At 43.2% G+C, this 26270-nt stretch overlaps 2 protein-coding genes across 51 annotated transcripts; one reads left to right on the top strand and one right to left on the bottom strand.

Annotated features, from left to right (window-relative positions):
- Positions 1 to 1092: 1092 nt before the first annotated feature.
- On the bottom strand, positions 1093 to 19190 carry LOC109909183 (SH3 domain-binding glutamic acid-rich-like protein). 50 transcript variants are annotated; one of them, XM_031795613.1, is made up of 13 exons: positions 19042 to 19190; positions 15617 to 15802; positions 15384 to 15464; positions 14873 to 15001; positions 13104 to 13259; positions 10192 to 10221; positions 10067 to 10093; positions 9129 to 9155; positions 5962 to 5988; positions 4663 to 4680; positions 3412 to 3447; positions 2977 to 3040; positions 1093 to 2092 (listed from the first exon to the last, which is right to left on the bottom strand). In XM_031795613.1, the coding sequence occupies exons 1-12, from the start codon at positions 19084 to 19086 to the stop codon at positions 3020 to 3022; spliced, it is 783 nt and encodes a 260-aa protein (XP_031651473.1). In that variant the 5' UTR covers positions 19087 to 19190; the 3' UTR covers positions 1093 to 2092; positions 2977 to 3019. The 50 variants fall into 50 exon arrangements, with proteins under 50 accessions (XP_031651473.1, XP_031651474.1, XP_031651492.1 ...); XM_031795614.1 differs by having other exon boundaries at positions 2977 to 3037; XM_031795632.1 differs by lacking the exon at positions 14873 to 15001 and adding an exon at positions 4840 to 4903.
- Positions 19191 to 19815: 625 nt separating this feature from the next.
- LOC109909175 (lebercilin-like protein) lies at positions 19816 to 25983 on the top strand. Its single transcript, XM_020508171.2, has 9 exons — positions 19816 to 20098; positions 20210 to 20526; positions 22218 to 22495; positions 23080 to 23322; positions 23539 to 23676; positions 24445 to 24514; positions 24614 to 24747; positions 24922 to 25012; positions 25306 to 25983. Exons 2-9 carry the CDS (start codon positions 20235 to 20237, stop codon positions 25914 to 25916), a joined length of 1857 nt encoding a protein of 618 aa, XP_020363760.1. The 5' UTR covers positions 19816 to 20098; positions 20210 to 20234; the 3' UTR covers positions 25917 to 25983.
- The last annotated feature ends 287 nt before the right edge of the window (positions 25984 to 26270 follow it).

The raw sequence follows: 26270 nt of genomic DNA, 5'->3' as shown, positions 1-26270 counted from the left end.
GGAAAATTATATAGATATATTTGCTTGGTCGCAAATGGGTCTTCCAAATGGACAATGACCCCAAGCAAACTTCCAAAGTTGTGGCAAAATGGCTTAAGGACAACAAAGTCAAGTATTGGAGTGGCCATCACAAAGCCCTGACCTCAATGCTATAGATATTTTGTGGGAAGAACTGAAAAAGTGGGTGCGAGCAAGGAGGCCTACAAACCTGACTCAGTTACACCATCTCTGTCAGGTGGAATGGACCGGAATTCACCCAACTTATTGTGGGAAGCTTGTGGAAGGCTACCCGAAACATTAACCTAAGTTAAACAATTTAAAGGCAATGCAAACAAATACTAATTGAGTGTATGTAAACTTCTGACCCACTGGGAATGTGATGAAAGAAATAAAAGCTGAAAAAATAATTATCTAAACTATTATTCTGACATTTCACATTCTTAAAATAAAGTGGTGCTCCTAACTTACCTAAAACAGATAATTTTTACTAGGATTAAATGTCAGGAAGTGTGAAAAACTGAGTTTAAATGTATTTGGCCAAGGTGTATGTAAATTTTTGACTTAAACTGTACATCATGATTCACTCCCACAGTCCCAGAGAGAACAATGCCATTGAAATTCCCCCAGTCTACAGGGGCTTCATGGCAGCTCCCCTCCCTCTCCAGGAGAATGGGTCTGGACAGACATGATGACCTGTGTGTGAATTTAGAGGGACAGCATTGATCACTGTAATGCCAACCGACCAAAAGTATGCTGTGTTCCAAGGGAGAGACCACAGACAATATTGATTTCTCAGGTCTCTTTCATTCAAATGCATATATCTTTCAATATAGTTATGTTTTCAAAGGAGAGCACCAAATATCACATTTCATGACAAATTCTCAAAACTAATAATACTCTATCAAAATGTACACATAAATGTACTTTTTCACCTATATATTTTCACTGTGCAATACCCTCCTCAGTAACCTCTTTCTGGAGTCCCCCAGAGAAAGGCTTTACACTGAGCTACATCCTGTTGACTTGACCTTGCTCTGCCCAACCCTAAAATTGCACACTGATCTATAAACAAAACCCAATGAATTGAAAATAGAACATAATAGGCCATGTAACTTTATTGGCATTTCACCTCTCTTACATCTTGGGAGGATCTCTTAGTCATCCACATCTTTTTACATTCAACAAACTGCAGAGTAAATCAGCTAACAGTAATGTTCAGTGAATGGTGTCCAGTAGCTGTCATAAGGCACGCTACAATGAGGGTCGTCACTAGTATCCATAGCCACAAAGTCATAATTATGGCTAAACCCCGCCCATTTCTACAATTTCTTAACATTTTATTTTAAACCTAACCCTAATCACACTGCTAACCTTATCCTTCACCCTAACATTAAAGACCAAAAGGCTATTCTTTTTGTCATATGTGACTTTGTGGCTGTGGAATCTGACTTTGTGGCTATGGAAGCTAGTGGAAACCCTACATGAGGGTCTTTCTCATGTTGGACTGAGGCATTGAGAGTCACTGGGTTGCATTCACACATATAGATCTAACGTCTTTGCCGGCATCGAGTGAGAGGCACTGCATTGATAGATCGGTTTCAGTCCGAGAGTCCATTCACTGGTTGCAGTTCACAGTAGAGTGATCTTCACTCAGATACTCACAGGGTTAAAGCTGTCGGTCATTGACTGCTAAGGTGTTGGTGGTAAGATGCTCATCATCCTATACAAACTGTGGTATAAAACTAACCTTTTCAATTTGAAACATGAGAAGTATGTCTGAAATATTTAAATGCTTAACATATGACTGTGTATGTACAATTAGAAAAGCTGCTAAAAACTACAAACTGATAACACTATTTAATTGAGCTACACACTGAATGCAATATAAACATCTGGTAAAACAGGGGGTTATCTCTGGAGTATGGGTGGGCCGTACAGACAGTGTGTGATTGGCAGGTTTCAGCCAGCAGGTTCCAGCAGGGGGACATGTGTGTTCCCAGTGAGCAGTTGGGGGCAATGTGGGTAGTCCGGTGGGGGACGGTCTGAGGGATCAGAGGGGTCAGGAAGGGCCGGAACAAGGGGTCTCTCTAGGCTGGAAGACAAAAAAAAGTCACCAATGCGCCTCTGCTAGTGGCTGTGGGTCCTAAGCTTCTAGTCACCACTGTGCCCAAACTGCCCATGCCATCCTGAGTGCCAGTCCCTCTCGAGGCCCTTCAGTAGCTCACTTAGCTGCTTTCTCTAACTGGGCGTGACAGGTTAGCTTTTTTTATTTGGGAGGGCTGTGCCATCCGATCAAAGTCTCAGGCTGTTCCCTCTCCTCAACCCAAATATATCCTGCAGCGAGCAGAGCCTTTTTCTACACTACTGGAGAGGGGCGATGAGTGCAGCTTTGAAGATTACGATTATTATTATCATCATCATCACTGCCACAGGAAAATAAAAGACAATTCATGAGATATCGTTTTATATGGCTGTTCACTTGATCCTTCAGGCATTTTGTGCTCACTGAAGCTTTCGGTGTAAAGAGACTGGTGACAGTCCCTGTTAAATAGCCCAATGCTCTGTTCTCTCTAGCTTCTCTGATAAAACACTTGAAAACACACAGCTACCAATACAGAACAGCAACACAGTGTACATTAAATACAGGGATTATATCCTCACTTTACACTGGTTGGGCTATGTGTTTTTTAGGATTTGTATCTGTAATCTGGGTACATGTAGGGCACTAAACAATACAATGGTTTAATAATGCCAGTATGAGGAGACATTTGATAAAGGGGTCAAAAAGGCACAAAGTAATACATGTACTGAATAGTTTTATTTTTAAAAGACTCTAGAAAGATATTTAGTAACAAGAAGACATGTTTCCGAGTTTTACGATGCAGCCATCAGTTCATGGCAAATTAAATGCTCTAATACTGCCACTCAGTGGCAGAGAATAGAATTCTGATTAAGTAATAGAGTAGTGTATTTTACCTGGGCAGTAGTAAATCACATCCTAAACCTTTCTTGGCTGTAACTACTCATCCTCTTCTTCCTGCTGAGAAAATAAAACTGAGTAATGGCAACGTTGATGACAAAGTAAAGCAAGACAACAGAAGAGAGGAGAACCAAGATTTCCCACTCAGTCCTATCAATATAAGAATATAAGAGCAGACCGTAGTTTAAATCCATATTAGTTTATTTTTAAAAAAGAGCACAGATGACTCATCTTATAGTGCTAGTTTAATAAAGAGAGCAGCCAGAACAAAGCTTTCCTCTTCAGTTAAGTGTTCTCTCAGCTGTGCTTGATTACAGTTGAACAAGATTACTGAGGAGTGGAGAAACTGATTTCATTCAGATAAGGCAATTTGTCTTTGCATCAAAGAACACTGGTGAGAACATCCGTGTGTTTGCTGGTTGATATACTACCTCTGCTTCCTCTGTCACTTCTTCTTCTTCCTCCTCCTTGGCATAGAAAAAAAGATATATTTTTTGTGAAGGGATGAGTCCAGCATAGGGGAAAAGGAAGAAGTAGAGTGTATAGTTGGGTTAAAAGGGAGTTAAACCATCCAGGGGAGGCATCAAGAAAACAGGTAGCAGAGATGAGACTGGGAAGACACTAGGAATATCACCATTACTTAGGCCAATGGAACAAGTTAGCCACAGGGATAGTGCACCATTTCCTTAACTGCTAGTGAAGTAGTAAGATTAGTGTGGGCCTTTAAGCAAGGCCCTCTATGAGGTGGTATCATATGACGTGAAACTGCAAGGCACTGCATACTTCACAAATCATCAGACCACATTCACTCCGAGGTGCATCTGTTGGGTTGAGCATGGTGTTGCAATTAGCTACATTTCTACAAATGTAAAAAGCCTTTACCCTATATGCTACACTTAAAACAGGGGGTGAAGTGCAATTAATTGGTCCTGTGACCAATTCATTCACTGTTTTTAATGACTAAGTTTTACAGAAAACTTGCTTGTGGATATAGTGCTTGCTGTGTATTCAAGATTTGACGAATGATGTCCACAGTAACACATTATTTAAAGCAGTGTAGTTTGGTGCAACGTATCTGACACTGCCAAGATCTTGTTGTGGGGGAGCATTGCACAATAACAAACAGTCCATTCATCTTCTGCTGTGCTTGTCCTGTCCACACAGTCTCAAGACTCTCCTCGCAAAGTGAAGCCATGCCAATGGCTATTTAAACATCCTGGTTGTCATGGAGTTCTGGTCAGGTCACTAGGGATCCCTATGCAACACTGTAAGATCCAATTCACAAGCATGTCTATGTGTCAGACTTGTACTCATGTGCGCAGAGGCAGATCTGGACACCAAACGATGAATGTCACCTGTTATGAAACATCCACTGGCACAATGCTGCAGAATCCTCAAGCCTCCAGGTAAACCAACGGGTAATGACCTCATCCCAGTCACACAGCATCAAAACCACAACCAGAGTCCAGAGAGAGCTCAATAATTTCCTTGAAATTAAAGACAGCATACCACAGGAGGGATGCTGGCAGCCTTGAAGAATAAGAGGGTAGAGAGCTCTTCACAAACCAACCCACACTAAATCCACATATGAAGGAGTAGGGTCATGCATAAGATCCATTAACTCCACATCAGGGGCCACACCATGCAATGGGCTTGGAGCACAGCCAGAATATACCTCTTACCTCTGGGGCCTCTTCTTCCTAAGGTAGGAGATATGAGGGGTTTTGAGCATTTCAATGTCAAAGAGGGAACAAAACGCAAGAGATACAACAGCCTATATTTGAGATAAGCGAATGTTACTAAGGAGACTACAAGAGGGAGGAAAACCCTGTGTTACCTAATGGTCCCATTATTATTACCATAAGTGAACCGAATGACGGTGTTGGCGATGTTGTGTCTGCCATGCTGCACACCGTCAGTTATCTGTACCACAGAGACCACCACCCATGCAGCAGAGAGAGAGACAGAGAGAGGGTCTTTCTAATCTAAGATAACACAGAAGACACCACAAATTACAACCAGAGGAAACTATTTCAACCTCACTGACTGACTCTTCTTGCTCCTGCAATGAAAGTATAGGAGGAGGTGGAAGAGAGCAAGAAAGTATAGGAGGAGGTGGAAGAGAGCAAGAAAGTATAGGAGGAGGTGGAAGAGAGCAAGAAAGTATAGGAGGAGGTGGAAGAGAGCAAGAAAGTATAGGAGGAGGTGGAAGAGAGCAAGAAAGTATAGGAGGAGGTGGAAGAGAGCAAGAAAGTATAGGAGGAGGTGGAAGAGAGCAAGAAAGTATAGGAGGAGGTGGAAGAGAGCAAGAAAGTATAGGAGGAGGTGGAAGAGAGCAAGAAACTATAGGAGGTGGAAGAGAGCAAGAAACTATAGGAGGTGGAAGAGAGCAAGAAACTATAGGAGGTGGAAGAGAGCAAGAAACTATAGGAGGTGGAAGAGAGCAAGAAACTATAGGAGGTGGAGGAGAGCAAGAAAGTATAGGAGGAGGTGGAGGACGTGGAGGAGAGCAAGAAAGGGGAGAAAGAATAAGAGCAGAGAGAGCAAAAGCAGTGAAGCTTGTGTGGAAGAGAAGAGAGGGCAGGCAGAGGCAGTAAGGAATGTTGGAGAGGCTCTGTGTAAGTGAGTGAGTGAGTGAGTGAAATTCTAAAATCAGGATGAATGACAGTGCTGGGTTTCTCTATCATGGTCTGTGTTCTGATGGCTACCAGAGTTACCATGTTGCTCATCCAACTATGTGATTGAGATATCATTATCTGACATAAGACAGAGGGCTAAAGAAAGTGAAGGGATACAGTCTGTTCAGATGCCATAGGTGAGATAAGGTCTGTTCCATCTACACAAAAAGTAGTGAAGGAGGAAATTGAAGGAATGCTGAATAAACTGTGCAAGATGTGGAATCAAGAAAAGCAGCATTGATAGAATGGTGAAGAGGTAGAGGGGGGACGAGTGTAGTTGGAAAAAAACACTTATCAATCTACCTCAAGCTGTCGCAGCTCTTCTTCCTCCTAGATAGGATGAGATTGAGTGTCAGTGGTGTGGATGGTCTGGTCAGAGGTGACACCAGAAGCATGCGCGATAGGAAAAGTCTTCAAATGTTTATCTACAGGGATAGTTCAGGCTGACAGAAAGGAAGCAGCTACCGGACTAGGGAAGAAATGAGGAGGAGGAAGGCTAAGAGAGATGGGAGAAAGAGAGGTTCAGAGGGAGTGAACATGGACTACTGATGAGGGAACGAACGGCAGATAGATCACAAGACAAGCTCTTCCGTCCTACAACACAAAGCCTTCTGATCTCTGCCAGACAAACCCACACAGCTCGTGACTAAGGGAACAACCACAGAAATTCACAGCCGCAGACGCCCAGTTACCTCCGACCCCAAATCCTCTTATCCCTGCAAAAGCAAACCAAGAGATGGGGGAAAAGGGCAAAGGTGAGAGAGGTCAATGTGTGGAGAAGGTACAAGGAGTTGCTGGCAGAGGAGACCCTCTTGCAGATAGCTTTTCATGCATGATTCAACATGGAGCCCTAAAATATTTTGTTAACTTAAATTATCTTTATTGGATTTATTTATTTATTTTTACTGTGTCTGGTGTTAACTACTTACACAATATATATTTCAATGTAGACACAGTAGCAGCTAAAGGAGCAAGCCATTTTTCAAAATCAAATCATCAAACTATCTTAACAAATGACAAATACAGCGCCTTCGGAAAGCATTCAGGTCACTTTGTGTCACATTTTGTTAGGTTACAGCCTTATTCTAAAATGGATGAAATGTTTTTTTCCCCTCACAATGACAAAGCAAAAACAGGTTCCTGCTAATTTATTTTTAAAAAACAAAGCACTGAAATATCACATTTACATAAGTATTCAAACCCTTTACTCAGTACTTTGTTGAAGTACCTTTGGCAGCGATTACAGCCTTGAATCTTCTTGGGTATGACACTACAAGCTTGGCACACCTGTATTTGGGGAGTTTCTCCCATTCTTCTCTGCAGATCCTCTCAAGCTCTGTCAGGTTGGATGGGGAGCGTTTCTGTACAGCTATTTTCAGGTCTCTCCAGAGATGTTTCGATCAGGTTCAAGTCCGGGCTGTGGCTGGGCTACTCAAGGACATTCAGACTTGTCCTGAAGCCACTCTTGCATTGTCTTGGCTTTGTGCTTAGGGTTGTTGTGCTGTTGGAAGGTGAACCTTTGCCCCAGTCTGAGGTCCGGAGCACTCTGTAGCAAATTTTCATCAAGGATCTCTCTGTACTTTGCTCCTTTCATCTTTGTCTCGATCCTGAATAGTCTTTCAGTCCTTGCCGCTGAAAAACATCCCCCACAGCATGATGCTGCCACCACCATGCTTCACCGTAGCAATAGTGCCAGGTTTCCTCCAGATGTGACGCTTGGCATTCAGGCCAAAGAGTTTAATCTTGGTTTCATCAGACCAGAGAATCTAGTTTCTCATGGTCTGAGAGTCTTTAGGTGCCTGATTGGTGGAGTGCTGCTGAGATGGTTGTCCTACTGGAAGGTTCTCCCATCTCCACAGAGGAACTCCAGAGCTCTGTCAGAGTGACCATTGGGTTCTTGGTCACCTCCCTGACCAAGGCCCTTCTCCCCCGATTGCTCAATTGGCCGGTTGACCAGCTCTAGGAAGAGTCTTGGTGGTTCCAAACTTCTTCCATTTAAGAATGATGGAGGCCACTGTGTTCTTGGGGACCTTCAATGCTGCAGACATTTTTTGCACCCTTCCCCAGATCTGTGCCTTGACACAATCCTGTCTCGGTGCTATACGGACAATTCCTTCAACCTCATGGCTTGGTTTTTGCTCTGACATGCAGTGTCAACTGTGCAACCATATATTAGACAGGTGTGTGCCTTTCCAATTTATGTCCAATCAATTGAATTTACCACAGGTGGACTCCAAGTTGTAGAAACATCTCAAGGATGATCAATGGAAACAGGATGCACCTGAGCTCAATTTCGAGTCTCATAGCAAAGGGTGTGAATACTTATGTAAATAAGATATTTAAGTTGTTTTATTTTTAATACATTCGCAAACATTTCTAAAAACCTGTTTTCAATTTGCCATTATGGGGTATTGTGTGTAGATTTTATTTGTTTTTTAATGTAATCCACTTTAAAATAAGGCTGTAATGTAACAAAATGTGAAAAAAGTCAAGGGGTCTAAATACTTTCTGAAGGCACTGTATGAATGTTGAATGCTAGGGTATCTAATGATTATATCTCTACGGTGGCATGCCATAGAAAAGATCAGTAGTGTTCTAAAACTGTGTCAAGGACTAAGATGAAATGCATCCAAACATAGAGAAATCCCTCCATAGGAGACCTGAGGAAAATGAGAAGGGGGCAAAAAACGACAAAAGTGGGTCTGCAAGTGAGTTGCAAGTCATGGTATTACGAAGGAAGAGGGGTTTCAAGCATTCAATACTGCACAAGAAAAGCTACAACAAAGAAGAATATGTGAGGTTAGTAGTCAGGACAATCAGACACAGACCACAATCACAAGGATGCAAAAAAAACACACATTAAAACTGAACACCCAAGGCCCTTAGCACAGAAATTTAGAAAACATTATATAATGAATTCGATTTAAGGGCTGAACACTACAGCTATAGAACATGGAACACAATTCAAAGTAGATCTACCTCGGCCTCCCGAGTGGCGCAGTGGTCTAAGGCAATGATCAGTTCTAGAGAATGTCACTACAGATCCGGATTCGATCCCGGGTTGTGTTGCATCCGACCGCGACCGGGAGACCCATGAGGCGGCACATAATTGGCCCAGCGTCGTCAAGGTAAGGGCAGGGTTTGGCCGGCTGGGATGACCTTGTCCCATTGCGCTCTAGCGACTCCTTGTGGCGGCAAGGTGCATGCACACTGGCTTCGGTCGCCAGCTGTATGGTGATTCCTCCGACACATTGGTGCGGCTGGCTTCCGGGTTGAATGAGCAGCGTTTCAAGAAGCAGTACAGCTTGGCGGGGTCTTGTTTTGGAGGACGCATGGCTATTGACCTTCGCATCTCCAGAGTCCGCTAGGGAGTTGCAGCGATGGGACAAGACTGTAACTACCAATTGAATATCACGAAGTTGGGGAGAAAAAGGGGTAAAAAAACAACATTCAAAAATAAGTAGATCTACCTCAGAAACCGGCTGATCATCTTCTCCCTAAAACAACGAATAGCAATGATTAGCTTCGGATCAACTCACTAGCTTTCACCAGGTTACTGTAACTAAGAAATAGAGATTTTAACAAATGGACTACTACTACATTCCAATAACATCACAAGTGCTTTGATATCTATTGACACATTGCACATAAGTCTGATGGATATATTCAGTTGAACAGAAGTTTATAACTTTATATCTTATCAATAAAGAGTTGATAGTGGTTCACTCTGTAATGAACAACAGTGCCCTGGGTAACACTAACACATCTAGGGTTAACTCTGCGTTTGTTTGTTTGTACCACAGCATTTTGTATTCAATACCATCATTAGCTAGCTTCTGTGCACTTCTGAGCCCAACAGAACACGACAGTGGTATGAGACATTAAAACAATGTGACCTTTGCTGATCAGTCAGGCAGCTTTCAAGTCACAATAAAAGCATTTATTAATGAATTAAGCTACTGGTGAGTTGTGAAACTTTGCAAATGTATATAGCATGTTATTAAGCATGTATGATGTAATCATATTTTGAAACAATGGCTAGCAGACATAGCTGTGCCTGGGCATTGGAAGAGAAACTTCATAGTACTGATAATCAGTGACTATGGCCAGGAAAACATAGACCTAAGATCTGTATGTCCCTTTTAGACGTACATGTATATGCTTTGTTTAGAATAGTTGGATGACTAAAATATCTACAAGTTAATAATTGACTTCATTCCAGGATATTAGAGTGCTCAATAAAGGCACAATGTAGTATGGAACCGTGTGTCAGGTCTATGAGATCCAGGCTAAGATCGTTTCTTATAGCGAGGCAGATGGCACAATGCAGCGAGCAGTGGCTGTTGTTATTACTGACAATGCCATTCATATCAGGAATTACTCCGGCGGACACAGTGTCGCCTGTTACCTTAGCCTCTTCATCCTCTGCTTCCTCCTGTTTAGAATAAGAATAAGACAAACAGTGAGACTGAGACATGACTCCCAAATGTCTATTTGATTTCAATACTTTTCAGAAATGTAAGAACAATTTACCTGGGCTTCTTCCTCCTTCACGGGGGCCTTCTGGCAGAAAAAGGAGAAAGTAGAAAAGATTGTGTATCAGGATTATTAGAATGATAGCATGACCTCAAGGAGGCATATAGGAAATAGAGAACCTCTCCTCAAACATGAATGAGACACTTCTACATTGGAGGTCATGCAACTTGAACAGATCACGCACATTGAACAACATGGTGGGATTTCCAGAGGACCCCCACCAACACACACACCTAGACATGGATGGACAGCGGAACGACACATACACACCTAGACATGGATGGACAGCGGAACGACACATACACAACTAGACATGGATGGACAGAGGAACGACACATACACACCTAGACATGGATGGACAGCGGAACGACACATACACACCTAGACATGGATGGACAGCGGAACGACACATACACACCTAGACATGGATGGACAGCGGAACGACACATACACACCTAGACATGGATGGACAGCGGAACGACACATACACACCTAGACATGGATGGACAGCGGAACGACACATACACACCTAGACATGGATGGACAGCGGAACGACACATACACACCTAGACATGGATGGACAGCGGAACGACACATACACACCTAGACATGGATGGACAGCGGAACGACACATACACACCTAGACATGGATGGACAGCGGAACGACACATACACACCTAGACATGGATGGACAGCGGAACGACACATACACACCTAGACATGGATGGACAGCGGAACGACACATACACACCTAGACATGGATGGACAGCGGAACGACACATACACACCTAGACATGGATGGACAGCGGAACGACACATACACACCTAGACATGGATGGACAGAGGAACGACACATACACACCTAGACATGGATGGACAGCGGAACGACACATACACACCTAGACATGGATGGACAGCGGAACGACACATACACACCTAGACATGGATGGACAGCGGAACGACACATACACACCTAGACATGGATGGACAGCGGAACGACACATACACACCTAGACATGGATGGACAGCGGAACGACACATACACACCTAGACATGGATGGACAGCGGAACGACACATACACACCTAGACATGGATGGACAGCGGAACGACACATACACACCTAGACATGGATGGACAGCGGAACGACACATACACACCTTGACATGGATGGACAGCGGAACGACACATACACACCTTGACATGGATGGACAGCGGAACGACACATACACACCTAGACATGGATGGACAGCGGAACGACACATACACACCTTGACATGGATGGACAGCGGAACGACACATACACACCTAGACATGGATGGACAGCGGAACGACACATACACACCTAGACATGGATGGACAGCGGAACGACACATACACACCTTGACATGGATGGACAGCGGAACGACACATACACACCTAGACATGGATGGACAGCGGAACGACACATACACACCTAGACATGGATGGACAGCGGAACGACACATACACACCTAGACATGGATGGACAGCGGAACGACACATACACACCTAGACATGGATGGACAGAGGAACGACACATACACACCTAGACATGGATGGACAGCGGAACGACACATACACACCTAGACATGGATGGACAGCGGAACGACACATACACACCTAGACATGGATGGACAGCGGAACGACACATACACACCTAGACATGGATGGACAGCGGAACGACACATACACACCTAGACATGGATGGACAGCGGAACGACACATACACACCTAGACATGGATGGACAGCGGAACGACACATACACACCTAGACATGGATGGACAGCGGAACGACACATACACACCTAGACATGGATGGACAGCGGAACGACACATACACACCTTGACATGGATGGACAGCGGAACGACACATACACACCTTGACATGGATGGACAGCGGAACGACACATACACACCTAGACATGGATGGACAGCGGAACGACACATACACACCTTGACATGGATGGACAGCGGAACGACACATACACACCTAGACATGGATGGACAGCGGAACGACACATACACACCTAGACATGGATGGACAGCGGAACGACACATACACACCTAGACATGGATGGACAGCGGAACGACACATACACACCTAGACATGGATGGACAGCGGAACGACACATACACACCTAGACATGGATGGACAGCGGAACGACACATACACACCTAGACATGGATGGACAGCGGAACGACACATACACACCTTGACATGGATGGACAGCGGAACGACACATACACACCTTGACATGGATGGACAGCGGAACGACACATACACACCTAGACATGGATGGACAGCGGAACGACACATACACACCTTGACATGGATGGACAGCGGAACGACACATACACACCTAGACATGGATGGACAGCGGAACGACACATACACACCTAGACATGGATGGACAGCGGAACGACACATACACACCTAGACATGGATGGACAGCGGAACGACACATACACACCTAGACATGGATGGACAGCGGAACGACACATACACACCTAGACATGGATGGACAGCGGAACAAAGGACATAGTACATATCAAAGAAAATCAAGACCAAGGATTATGTAGTCATTGAGATGCCATTACAGTTAACTGCTACAGAACAGAGAAGTGGTTGAACATCCAACAGATCTAAGGAACAAACAGAACAGTCAACAGTCAATAGAAACAGTTATAGAACAGTCAATTGAAACAGTTATGGGACAGTCAATATAACAGAATACAGGTGGGTTAGTATGGTCCAGAGTTGAGGAGGAGATGAGAATAACAGCAGCTTGAGGGAAACAAAACCCTGAGGTCGAGAAAAAGACAACGTTAAAGAGATGGAGAGAGGAGACATCACGGGAGGACACAGCATGGGATTCTGGGAGCCAATTACAGTGTTCTCTAAGGATTCCTCTGTGTCTTCGACTGCCTCCTTTTCCTCTGCCACCTTCTCTTCTGCTGCTTCCTCTCCTGTTTCTCCTCCCACCTCTGCTTCCACCTCCTCTGTGTGTTCATCTCCATTGCACTCCTCCATTGGAACCTCTCTTTTCTAGAGTGAAAACAACAATGTGCCATCAAGGGGGAAAAAACGATGTGTTAGAATAATAATGACACAGCAGCTGTCATGGGCACACATCAAACACCAGGAGGGGGGCAGCCCTACTGCTGGAGTCACATTTTCAAAGACATCACAGAGTAAGGCCTCAGCATCAGCAGCTCCTCTGAGTAAAGGAAAATGCATGAATAAATTAAGGGCAATTACATATGGTTGCAAGGTGATGAATAGCAGCATAGTGGTGCTGCGGAGATAAATTAGAGGTTTTCAATGATGTATGCAGTAGCGAAAAAGACTGCATATTATCACACTGCCGGGAGCCAGCCAACAGGACAGGAGTCCAGTCAACAGTATCAATAAAAAAAACTGTCATTCCAACATTGCAACTTAAATGGAAAATAAACCAGCCTGGTACTCTGGAGAGCAGCGAAAACAGAGGGCGTCTGAACTCTTTTCCCAGAAATAACCATGAAGCTGGTCCAGTAAAATTAACTCAATTTGCACCCTTCTCGAAACAGCATCCTCTAAAAGCCTGTGGGATTTGTTATAAGACGATCACAGGTTCAGCTGGGCAATAATTTCTCTGCTGTCCCTTGCCACCTTTTTGGAAAAAATATACAAATAATTTCTCTGTGATGCTCATGCACCAGGTCAATCTCTACGGTTTGGCAGCATCCCAAAGTGAGTTGAGAAGTTTAAGATTTTTCTTAATATATCTACGTATAAATGTTCAGATAATTTTTTACAACAGCATCGGCATGTTCTTCTATAAGAATAGTCCTATTATACAAATAATGAATTAGAAAAAAAAATAACTGATTCCCAATCATCTGCTTTCTATTGAGTATAAATCCTATATAATATCATAGAATTATTATAAATACTTTATATGCTTTGCAAAAACTACAGATGCAATATAAACACAATGAAACACTATAAAAACTGAGAAATGGCCGTCATTGTAGGCCGTCATTGTAAATAAGAATTTGTTCTTAACTGGCTTGCCTAGTTAAATCAAACTAAAACTTGGTAATCATCCATGGAAAATTAAACCAACAAGATTTAACTGGGTAACTGGAAAATGAATCCAACAGGAGTTAACTGGAGAAATGGTTAAGGTTATGCTGGATGGGAGGAAACCAGGGGAGAAATGGTTAAGGTTATGCTGGATGGGAGGAAACCAGGGGATAAATGGTTAAGGTTATGCTGGATGGGACGAAACCAGGGGAGAAATGGTTAAGGTTATGCTGGATGGGAGGAAACCAGGGGAGAAATGGTTAAGGTTATGCTGGATGGGAGGAAACCAGGGGAGAAATGGTTATGGTTATGCTGGATGGGAGGAAACCAGGGGATAAATGGTTAAGGTTATGCTGGATGGGAGGAAACCAGGGCAGAAATGGTTAAGGTTATGCTGGATGGGAGGAAACCAGGGGATAAATGGTTAAGGTTATGCTGGATGGGAGGAAACCAGGGGAGAAATGGTTAAGGTTATGCTGGATGGGAGGAAACCAGGAGAGAAATGGTTAAGGTTATGCTGGATGGGATGGAAACCAAGGGAGAAATGGTAAAGGTGAGACAGGGACTGAGGGATAAGAGAAAGACATTACTAGTGTGTCATCATCAATGTTCTCCTCCTCAGCTTCAAGGTTCTCTTCATCCTCAGCATCATCAGTTCCATTTACAATGGTTCCATTCTCAACAGGCCCATTTTCAAGGAGATATGCCTCTTTCGCTTCCTGCACCAAGGAAAATTGGCAGGTTGTTTAACAAATTTGCAACAGGCTCAACTACGTTAGCCTACATGTCACATCGTATCCCTCTCACACAATTAACCTCACTAACTCCTATTTGCCCTCCAAAGAAATATGTTATGTGGTGTGCACTCAGGCACGTCTCAACCTGAGCGAAAACAAATTAGGAGGACAATACATGCCTGAGCATTTCAGCTAAACAAACATTAAAACAGCCTGTCTCTGACAGCAACAATATTGGGGCGAGTTTATTTGCATTATAAAATCCCTGGAGTGGAAAACACATTTTGTGGTTGAATTCTATAGCTAAAAAGCTATATAAACACAATTTATATTTTAGAAAATTAAGTGAAAGTTGAATTCCAACCTTGGAACCTGGAGGAGGTGGCAGACCCAGGAAGGCATATACCGCATTGTCTTCTTTAGCGTCAAAGAATGTCTCGTAGTCCTATGGTAAAAGGCAAATTAGACATTTCTGTTTATTCTCCAATCGTTCTCTCAGCATTTGAATGGACACTTCTCCCCACCTTTACCTGAACCATTCAGTAGGGAGTAGGCTTATTGGTCACCACACCTTCTATATTATCTTGTTATGCTCACCCCACAGTAGCTCTCTTCGTTGAAGATCTGAGGGGGTAGAGGGATCCCGTTGGTGGGCTTTTTCTCCACAGGGACATTTTCCCTCATCCACATGCGGTTGTCCTCATTGCAGGCAATGTCCAATGGAGCGTAGTCCACTTTCAGGGCCTCCAGGAACCCAAGCACATCCTGTTGCTTCTTTTTGATCTGGACCATCACACAGGTGTACAGACAGACAACAAACACAGTATAGATAGGCTTCATCTTCATCACTAGGTTGGGGAGAGCAGAGTAGAAGGCTAATACATTAATGAAAGCTTTTAACTTTTTGTTTTATAGTTTGACAAAGAATCTATTCCCATATCATACACTATATGCAGTTGACGACGGAAGTTTGGAGGTTGGAGTCATTAAAACTTGTTTTTCAACCACTCCACAAATGTATTGTTAGCGAACTATAGTTTCGGCAAGTCGGTTAGGACATCTACTTTGCGCATGACACGTCATTTTCCCAACAATTGTTTACAGACAGATTATTTCACTGTATCACAATTCCAGTGGGTCAGAAGTTTACATACACTAAGTTGACTGTGCCTTTAAACAGCTTGGAAAATTCCAGAAAATTATGTTATGGCTTTAGAAGCTTCTGATTGACTCAAATTATATCAATTAGCCTATTGGAGGTGTACCTGTGGATGTATTTCAAGGCCTACCTTCAAACTCATGCCTCTTTGCTTGACATCATGGGAAAATCAAAAGAACTCAGCCAAGACCTCAGAAAAAAAATTGTAGACCATAAGTCTGGTTCATCCTTGGGAGCAATTTCCAAATGCCTGAAAATACCACGTTCATCTGTACAAACCATAGTACGCAAGTATAAACACCATGGGACCATGCAACCGCCATACCGCTCAGGAAGGAGGTGCGTTCTGTCTTCTAGAGATGAACGTACTTTGGTGCAAAAAGTGCAAATCAATACCAGAACAACAGCAAAGGACCTTGTGAAGAAGCTGGAGGAAACAGGTACAAAAGTATCTATATCCACAGTAAAACGAGTCCTATATTGACATAACCTGAAAGGCCACTCAGCAAGGAAGAGGCCACTGCTCCACAACCACCATAAAAAGCCAGACTACAGTTTGCAACTGCACATGAGGACAAAGATTGTACTTTTTGGAGAAATGTCCTCTGGTCTGATGAAACAAAAATGGAACTGTTTGGCCATAATGACCATCGTTATGTTTGGAGGAAAAAGGGGGAAGCTTGCAAGCCGAAGAACACCATCCCAACTGTGAAGCACGGGGGTGGCAACATCATGTTGTGGGGGTGCTTTGCGGCAGGAGGGACTGGTGGACTTCACAAAATAGATGGCATTATGAGGGAGGAAAATTATGTGGATATATTGAAGCAACATCTCAAGACATCAGTCAGGAAGTTAAAGCTTGGTCGCAAATGGGTCTTCCAAAGTTCCAATGGACAATGACCCCAAGCATACTTCCAAAGTTGTGGCAAAATGGCTTAAGGACAACAAAGTAATGGTATTGGAGTGGCCATCACAAAGCCCTGACCTCAATGCTATAGACATTTTGGGGGCAGAACTGAAAAAGTGGGTGCGAGCAAGGAGGCCTACAAACCTGACTCAGTTACACCAGCTCTGTCAGGAGGAATGGACTGGAATTCACCCAACTTATTGTGGGAAGCTTGTGGAAGGCTACCCGAAACATTTGACCTAAGTTAAACAATTTAAAGGCAATGCTACCAAATACTAATTGAGTGTATGTAAACTTCTGACCCACTGAGAATGTGATGAAATAAAAGCTGAAACAAATCATACTCTCTACTATTATTCTGATATTTCACATCTTAAAATAAAGAGGAGGTGACCCTAACTGACCGAAGACAGGGAATTTTTACTTGGATTAAAAGTAAGGTATTGTGCAAAACTGAGTTTAAATGACCTTGGCTATGCTGTATGTAAACGTCCGACTTCAACTGTATACAAAAGTATGTGTACACCCCCTTCAAATTAGTGAATTTGGCCATTTTAGCCACACCTGTTGTTGACAGGTGTATAAAATCGAGCACACCGCCATGCAATCACCATAGACAAACATTAGCAGTAGAATGGCCTTACTGAAGAGCTCAGTGACCTCCAATGTGTCACCGTCATAGGATGCCACCTTTCCAACAAGTTAGTTTGTCAAATTTCTGCCGTGATAGAGCTGCCCAGGTTTACTGTAAGTGCTGTCATTGTGAAGTGGAAACATTTAGGAGCAACAAGGGCTCTGCAGCGAAGTGGTAGGCCACAAAAATGGCCTGTCCTCGGTTGCAACACTCACTACCGAGTTCCAAACTGTCTCTGCAAGCAGCGTCAGCACAATAACTGTTTAGTCGGGAACTTCATTAAAATGGGTTTCCGTGGCTGAGCAGCTGCACACAAGCCTAAGATCATCATGTGCAATGTCAAGCATCGGCTGGAGTGGTGTAAAGCTCGCCGCCATTGGACTTGGGAACACGTTCTATGGAGTGATGAATTACGCTTCACCATCTGACAGTCCTAGGGATGAATCTGGGTTTGGCAGCTGCCAGGAGAACGCTACGCCCCAATGCATAGTGCCAACTGTAACGTTTGATGGCGGAGGAATAATGGTCTGGGGCTGTGTTTCATGGTTCGGGCTAGGCTCCTTAGTTCCAGTGAAGGGAAATCGTAACGCTACACCATACAATGACATTCTGGATGATTCTGTGCTTCCAATTTTGTGGTAACAGTTTGAGGAAGGCCCAGTCCTGTTTTAGCATGACAATACCCTCGTGCACAAAGCAAGGTCCATACAGAAAAGGTTTGTCGAAATCCGTGCAGAAGAACTTGACTGGCCTGCACAGACCCCTCACTAATGCTCTTGTGGCTGAATGGAAGCAAGTCCCAGTTGCAATGTTCCAACATCTAGTGGAAAGCCTTCCCAGAAGAGGGGAGGCTGTTATAGAAACAAAGGGGGGACCAACGCTATGTTAATGCCCATGATTTTGGAATGAGATGTTCGACAACCAGGTGTCCACACACTTTTGGTCATGTAGTGTACATTTCCTTTGATATTGTAGATTAGGTTTGAGGTAATCCAAATATATTCCAGAAGGTTCTGCAAGTGAGTGCATGGTGATTAATCTTCAACAGATTGCTGTTGCAGGTTAGGAATATGATCTCAGCGACCGTAGAGATATATATGGAACTCGGGTAGTCCTAGTGCTCCTCAAATGAGAAGTTAGACGCAAATAACGGTACTAAAAGTTGACAAACCGCTAAATTGCCTAGGCCTATAATAACTTCAAGCGATTTGAATCTGTTTGCCAGTCACATAAACGCATGAATTAAGAGCTGAACAATAGTCGTGGTAAACCGGCCACGAAGTTAATAGCATTTAAAAACAAAGACTCGGGTAAATGCTTACCGCTGTCGATCCTGATGAAGAAGCTAGAAATACTTTTATAACCATTTTGTTACAACGTGTTCTGTAGAATGAGGTACTAACGTAGGTTAGTAAAAATAAAGCCTGCCTCCCCTAATAGTAGAGCACACCCAAGCCACACACACCACTGAGGCTATTTTTGTCCCCAAACTCTCCATCACCGCAGGATTGGTGGGCCAGGTTTTAGGGGTGCAGCGCTGACCGAGTGATTGGCAACTTCAGCTGTCTGTCGGCATGGGGACCACAAAGTTAGTTCGCAGCTACATGCATAGTGCATATATGGACAGAAATAGCCACTGCCCAACAGAGCAACTAGTGAAACAAAACCAAGAGTTAAAGCGGCAGGTGAAATGTATGCTGTTGGACCATGATTATCTATAAGCCTAACAGTCATTTTTGTAGATCTACATTGTGCATGTTTATTTTAGGCTAATGTATCGTTTTTTTATTGTAGTATATCCTGAAAGTTGATCAAAGCAACAATTGTACTATGTACTAACTTGTACTAAGTCTAATATAATTGGTTTAGTTGAAAACAGTTTGAGTTTATTTACAAATTAGGATGGTGTGTTTTTTAATTCTCCCAAAAGCTGTCAGTTCAAATAAATGTCATATGAGCTGTGATTTAACCATATAATTAGAACGTATTCCAACGAGGTTCAGTAGACCGACAACTACATTTCCCATTGTCATATTCTATGAGAACGCTGGTTTCTAGGGCAACCAAAAATACATTTTCAGAGACAGCCAGCCAGCAACATAATCGTCAACGATTGTCTCTTGCTATTGAAGATAAATAATAACTCAACTGAATGCGTGTAGGGGAAAAAAACATTGAGATATTTTAATAATTGAATGTAGGGATAGCCTTGGCATGGGGAATAATTAGGCTTGGTTGTTAGTTATGTAGAATAGTTGAGGTCAGGAAAGGTTTTCAATCGAGCTAATGATTGTCTTCAATCACTCTGTGTCTTCAATTGGCTAGACCTAGCTAGATAACGTTAGATAGATAGCTAAACGGATTATACTATTAAATAATGTAAGTACGCTATAGTTGGAAGTATAGATTGCTTTGATTCTTATAATTTAACATACAGTGTGGCTAAATGAACTACTTCAACTAATTGGATATCTTTCTGCTATATTACAGAAACTGGTGCAGGATCATATTTTGCATGGGAGACATGTCTCTGAGTCTGAGACACCACACAAGAGACATAGTGCAGCAGGACGATGCTAACTATGAAGTTGGAGCAGGGGATGTAGACTCAAGCTGCTCCTCAGGCCAGTCCACCCCCTCCAGGTCAAGCAGGGGATACAGCAGTACGACAGGCAGCAGGGTAGACTCTCAGGGGTCATGCACCCAGTCAGACTACGAGGAGGAGGCTGACACTACTGCAAATAGGACCTTTGCCCTCTCGCCAAACAAGAAGCCAGGTCTAGGCCTGAAGACAGCTAAAACACGAAGTATGTGATATCTGATATTTCATATCTTCTCATTACTACTAGCTTTAATGACACACAGTGCATTCGGAAAGTATTCAGATCCCTTGACCTTTTCCACATTTTGTTACGTTACAGCCTTATTCTAAAATGGATTAAATCCGTTTTTATTCCTCATCAATCTACACACAATACCCCACAATGACAAAGCGAAAACATTTTTGCAAATGTATTAAAAATAAAAAACGGGGGGAAAAATGTACATACGTTTTCAGAACCTTTACTCAGTACTTTGTTGAAGCACCTTTGGCAGCGATTACAGCCTACAAGCTTGGCACACCTGTATTTGGGGAGTTTCTCCCATTCTCTGCAGATCCTTTCAAGCTCTGTCAGGTTGGATGGGGAGCGTTGCTGCACAGCTATTATCAGGTCTCTCCAGAGATGTTCAATTGGGTTCAAGTCCGGGCTCTGGCTAGGCCACTCAAGGACATTCAGAGACTTGTCCCGAAGCCACTCCTGAGCTGAGCTGTCTTGGCTATGTGCTCAGGGTCGTTGTCCTGTTGGAAGGTGAATCTTCGCCCCAGTCTGAGGTCCTAAGTGCTCTGGAGCAGGTTTTCATCAAGGATCTCTCTGTACTTTGCTCCGTTCATCTTTCCCTCGATCCTGACTGGTCTCCGAGTCCCTGCCGCTGAAAAACATCCCCACAGCATGATGCTGCCACCACCATGCTTCGCCTTAGGGATGGTTCCAGGTTTCCTCCAGACGTGACGCTTGGCATTCAGGCCAATGAGTTCAATCTTGGTTTCATCAGACCAGAGAATCTTGTTTCTCAAGGCCTGAGAGTCCTTTAGGTGCCTTTTGTAAAACTACAAGCGGGCCGTCATGTGCCTTTTACTGAGGAGTGGCTTCCGTCTGGCCACTCTACCATAAAGGCCTGATTGGTGGAGTGCTGCAGAGATGGTTGACCTTCTGGAAGTTTCTCCCATCTCCACAGAGGAACTCTGGAGCTCTTGGTCACCTCCCTGACCAAGGCCCTTCTCCTCTGACTGCTGGCCGTGCGGCCAGCTCTAGAAAGAGTCTTGGTGGATCCAAACTTCTTACATTTAAAAATGATGGAGGCCACTGTGATCTTGGGGACCTTTAATGCTGCAGACATTTTTTGGTACCCTTCCCCAGATCTGTGCCTCGATATAATCCTGCCTCGGAGCACTACGGACAATTCCTTCAACCTCATGGCTTAATTTTTGTTCTGACATGCACTGTCAACTGTGGGACCTTATATAGATATGTGTGTGCCTTTTCAAATGATGTCCAATCAATTGACTTTACTACAGGTGAACTCCAATCAATTTATAGAAACATCTCAAGAATGATCAATGGAAACAGGATGCACCTGTGCTCAATTTTGAGTCTCATAGCAAATGGTCTTTATACTTATTTATATAAGGTTTTTCAGTTTTTATTTCTAATACATAATACAAACTTTTCTAAAAACCTATTTTCGCTTTGTCATTTTGGGGTATTGTGTTTAGATTGATGAGGGGGAAAAACCATTTAATCCATTTTAGAATAATGGAGGTAAGGTAACAAAATGTGGAAAAAGTCAAGAGGTCTGAATACATTCCGAATGTACCGTAAGTGTAGGCCTATAGGCAGAGATGGTTTGCAGCATATTCCCATGTACACATCACACTTAGGCACATTTTTCCTCTCAGCGCAAAACAAGGGAGGGCAGTGGTGCAAAAAGAAGAAAAACACTAATTTAAGGAACCGCAAGGCCTCTCTCGTCCCTCCAATCAAGCCCCTGGAGGGCCCAAACCAGCGCATTAGGTCTGCCCACAGGCACCGCATCAAGGAGCTCAACAGCCAAGTGTGGGAGCTACAGCAGCAGCTGAGTGGTGTCACCACAGAGAACAAACTGCTAAAGCAGCTCCAGGTCCGCCACACAGTGGCGCTACAGCGCTTCCAAGACTCACAGAGTGGCCTTCCCCAGGTACGCTGCAGTTTTTCTGGGGGCTTTAATAACTGATCTGTAACACAGCTATAACCAACTCTGATCTGTAACACAGCTATAACAAACTCTGATCTGTAACACAGCTATAACAAACTCTGATCTGTAACACAGCTATAACAAACTCTGATCTGTAACACAGCTATAACAAACTCTGATCTGTAGCACAGCTATAAAAAACTCTGATCTGTAACACAGCTATAACAAACTCTGATCTGTAACACAGCTATAACAAACTCTGATCTGTAACACAGCTATAACAAACTCTGATCTGTAACACAGCTATAACAAACTCTGATCTGTAACACAGCTATAACAAACTCTGATCTGTAGCACAGCTATAAAAAACTCTGATCTGTAACACAGCTATAACAAACTCTGATCTGAAACACAGCTATAACAAACTCTGATCTGTAACACAGCTATAACAAACTCTGATCTGTAACACAGCTATAACAAACTCTGATCTGAAACACAGCTATAACAAACTCATCAGCTAACAACAATAATCTGATCTTGTAGCATTGGCTAAGATCATAATGTTTTGCACCCACCCACACCCTCAGGTCCTGGCCAAGCACGGCAATGAGGTGCGTGGTCTGCAGGAGCTCCTGCGCAAAGCCCGCATCCGCCGCAACAGTCTGTCCAGGCGTCTGCGTGGTACGGAGGAGGAGCTGCTGCGTACCAAGGATGTTCTGCACAGGCTGCAGCTGCTCAGCGAGGACCGCAGCCTGAAAGAGAGGGAAGAGCTTAGCCACAGGCTGGCCCTGATCAGTGTGGACCTGAACAGAAAGAACAAGAGGATACAGGTAGAGTACATGGCAGGGCTGACTCCATGTTCACAGGCCAGGTGGATGTCTGTATTGAAACTGATTGGGTTTTCAAATATGTCCATCTGTATTGGTCTTCTACTGGGAGACCAATATAGGTGGACAGGGTCAATACAGTTATGCTAGATTGATACTGTACACATAGTATCACAATGTTATATATGTAGTGAAACTTACATATATTGTATGTTGTAGGACTTGGAAAGAAATTTTGAGCTGAGCCAGATATCCTTCAATCGCCATCTTGCCACAGAAACAAGGAAGACCAATGAGGCCAGAGAGATGTCTGATTACCTCCAGGCACAGATCAGTCTGTTGACCCAAAAAATCAAAGTAAGTTTATAAGTAATTGAGAGCAGCAACATACAGAGTGGAAAAACTTTAGGAACACCTTCCTAATATTGAGTTGCACCCTACCCTACCCCACCCCACCCTCAACCTGGTCAGTCTATATCATGGAAAGAGCAGGTGTTCACAATGTTTTGTACAATCAGTGTAGGTAAACTGTTCCAGATCTGAGTAGATTTGGAACAGTACTGTTGTTTGAAAGAGTGAGTCATTTAACTTGCAGTACTGCAATGTAAACACAAGAGGGTGTCTAATACAGCTGTATTTCAAAAGCCATAATTGAATGAAGCAAAATACCCATTACCCTCTCGTAAACTTGCCTGGCTACCCAAACGCTATGCCACGCCCACAGACGTTAGTTTCTTCTCCACAATGAACCTGGATCTGAGTACCTCCCAGACGATTTCTAGAACGCAAACACATTCTAACCCTTCTGATTGGTCCCAGAAACCGATGGGTTGGGCCAGAGCCAGAACACACATGGGTAAGGCAGCGTTTTGAAAAAGTGTCATTGGCTTTGATACTCTAATCTAATTGGTTAGAAATGATCCAATCGCTGATTACTTTGTTTTGTTCAACAAAACAAAGTAATCAGAGAAGTGGACTAATTCGGTTTGAGTCGTCAAGCAACTGGCAACAAACCAGCCTGGTAATAGATATCAGGATGATTACACTACATTTGAGAAAGTAACATTTATTGTACATATTGCATTCTTGAGAAATGATTACTGATGCATTTAACATGAAATATAGGAAAAAGAGAGAGAATTGGAGATCCACAATATCTACTCACATAGATTTCCAAATGGCTGGAACGGAAAAGGTACAAAGACATTATAAGCTACTTTTAACATGTTCAACCCATGATCCAGATCAGACTATTTGTTTTTACTTGAGGCTGAATATCTTTTCACATTTACAGGGGCAAGAGAAACTAAATCTGTTCAAACAGATGACTTGTCCTCTCTCCCCATTGAGGCTCCGTGCCAACTTGAACTAGAATATGCCTGTTCACTCCAGCATCTGGAGTTGGAGAAGCAGAAGAGCTTGAGCTGGGTACGTAAATGGATTTCGTTCTCTCTCACATTCTGTGCAGAAAGCTGTTTAAATGGGTAATGGTCAATAAAACATTTATTCAATATTGACCGATAAAAGCAAGAGTGTAACTCTTTGATAAATGTTTGTGTAGTGAGTTCCAGTGTAAAGCTAATATCTGGTTGTTTTTTTCAGGAGTCCTTTGCCATCGACTTCACAGACAGAAGTGACGCAGCAGACACGTTAGTGGATGACAGAGGATCAAACAATAATGAAGACTTTGCAGGTAAGGATTTAAAAAAACTTTACTACAGACTATTGGGAGAACCAATGAACAGCTGCAAAGCGAAGGGGATATTGAGGAAATAAATGGTTAAATTACATTCTGAAAAGGCTTGTATGTACTCTCCAGTCACAGTATATGCAAACACAAAAAACTCCAATATTGGGAATAATTAAAGCTCACGTGTCATAGTAATTAACAGGACTGAAATCATCTTTCCTGTGTCATGTTATATCCCCAAAAAATCTGAGGGAATGACAACCGCAAATGCAAGCAACTATCATATTTATCCACAGAGGATGGAGAGTTGGATGGTGATTCGGACAAGGAGAATCCTCAGCTTCAGGGTGAGGAGGATTGCCTTGCAGAGAAGGCAGCGAGTTCCCCGAAGGCTTCAGGAGAGCAAACAGAACCATTTGAAAGCCAGGTCCGGTACACACTGGAGGATTTTCTGAATACAGAACGTGCCAACAAGGCCCTTGAATCCTCTCCCAGGACCAAACGCCTCTACAAATTCAAAGAAACCATCCAGAACCTACACAGTGGAAAGCCTGCCTATACCAGCCATACCCACAGCCTGAGAAAGAGCCCTCCTAGATACATCAAGAGCCAGGCCAGGGTCGAGAACCTTGGGTCTGGGGCATATGAGCCCTCCTTTGTCACTCTACCAGCAGAGAAGTGGCAAAGTGACACCAGGGGCCCTCAACCGGAGGATGGTGTAGTCCGCAGCAAGAAGAGCAGCTTGATGAAAGAGCTTTTCGGCCAGGCCCCAATCACTGATCCAATTGCCATGCAGACAGGCAGATCCAGAGTTCAAAGTACAGACCTGGACAGAATGTCATCTCACCATACAGGAGATGCTAGCCCAGTCTCACCTGGGAGAGAGACCAAGATCATTTTTGATTGACCCAAGAACAATACAAAATGATAATCTATTTTCACAAGTTGATTATTTTAATAAATATTTCATCTGCCATGGCAACTCAACGCATTACTAAACGGAGTATTTGTATACGTGATATTTATAGTGAGTTAAATACCTGGAAAGTATTGTTTAACTATTTGTTACAGAGGTAATATTAAGCTATCTGTTTGTGATTAGAGCATCAAACATTGTCTGACACTATTGCTCATGACGAATTCCTTAACTCCCTTCAAATCAGATTGTAATGAAAGCAACATTCAATGAAGACCATTCCTATGCCACAATGGTACATTGTACAATTTTGTACCAGCTTCTGTAAAATACCCAAGATGCTAA

This window comes from Oncorhynchus kisutch, linkage group LG18 (genome assembly GCF_002021735.2).
Source record: "Oncorhynchus kisutch isolate 150728-3 linkage group LG18, Okis_V2, whole genome shotgun sequence".
NCBI classification, from domain to species: Eukaryota; Metazoa; Chordata; class Actinopteri; order Salmoniformes; family Salmonidae; genus Oncorhynchus; species Oncorhynchus kisutch.
The sequence above is the reverse complement of the archived record's forward strand: the minus strand, read 5'-3'. Positions and strand labels throughout refer to the sequence as shown.

Bases quoted from the DNA above. Each gene is read 5' to 3' on its own strand.
- LOC109909183 (XM_031795613.1), bottom strand. From the start codon at position 19,086: ATGGTTATAAAAGTATTTCTAGCTTCTTCATCAGGATCGACAGCG. The intron at 5,989-9,128 runs GTAGATCTACTT...CATCCTATCTAG, and splicing joins ATGATCAGCCGGTTTCTGAG to GAGGAAGAAGAGCTGCGACA. The intron at 3,041-3,411 runs GTAGTATATCAA...TTATTTTCTCAG, and splicing joins AAGTGACAGAGGAAGCAGAG to CAGGAAGAAGAGGATGAGTA.
- LOC109909175 (XM_020508171.2), top strand. From the start codon at position 20,235: ATGGGAGACATGTCTCTGAGTCTGAGACACCACACAAGAGACATAGTG. The intron at 23,323-23,538 runs GTAGAGTACATG...TGTATGTTGTAG, and splicing joins GAAAGAACAAGAGGATACAG to GACTTGGAAAGAAATTTTGA. The intron at 25,013-25,305 runs GTAAGGATTTAA...ATTTATCCACAG, and splicing joins CAATAATGAAGACTTTGCAG to AGGATGGAGAGTTGGATGGT.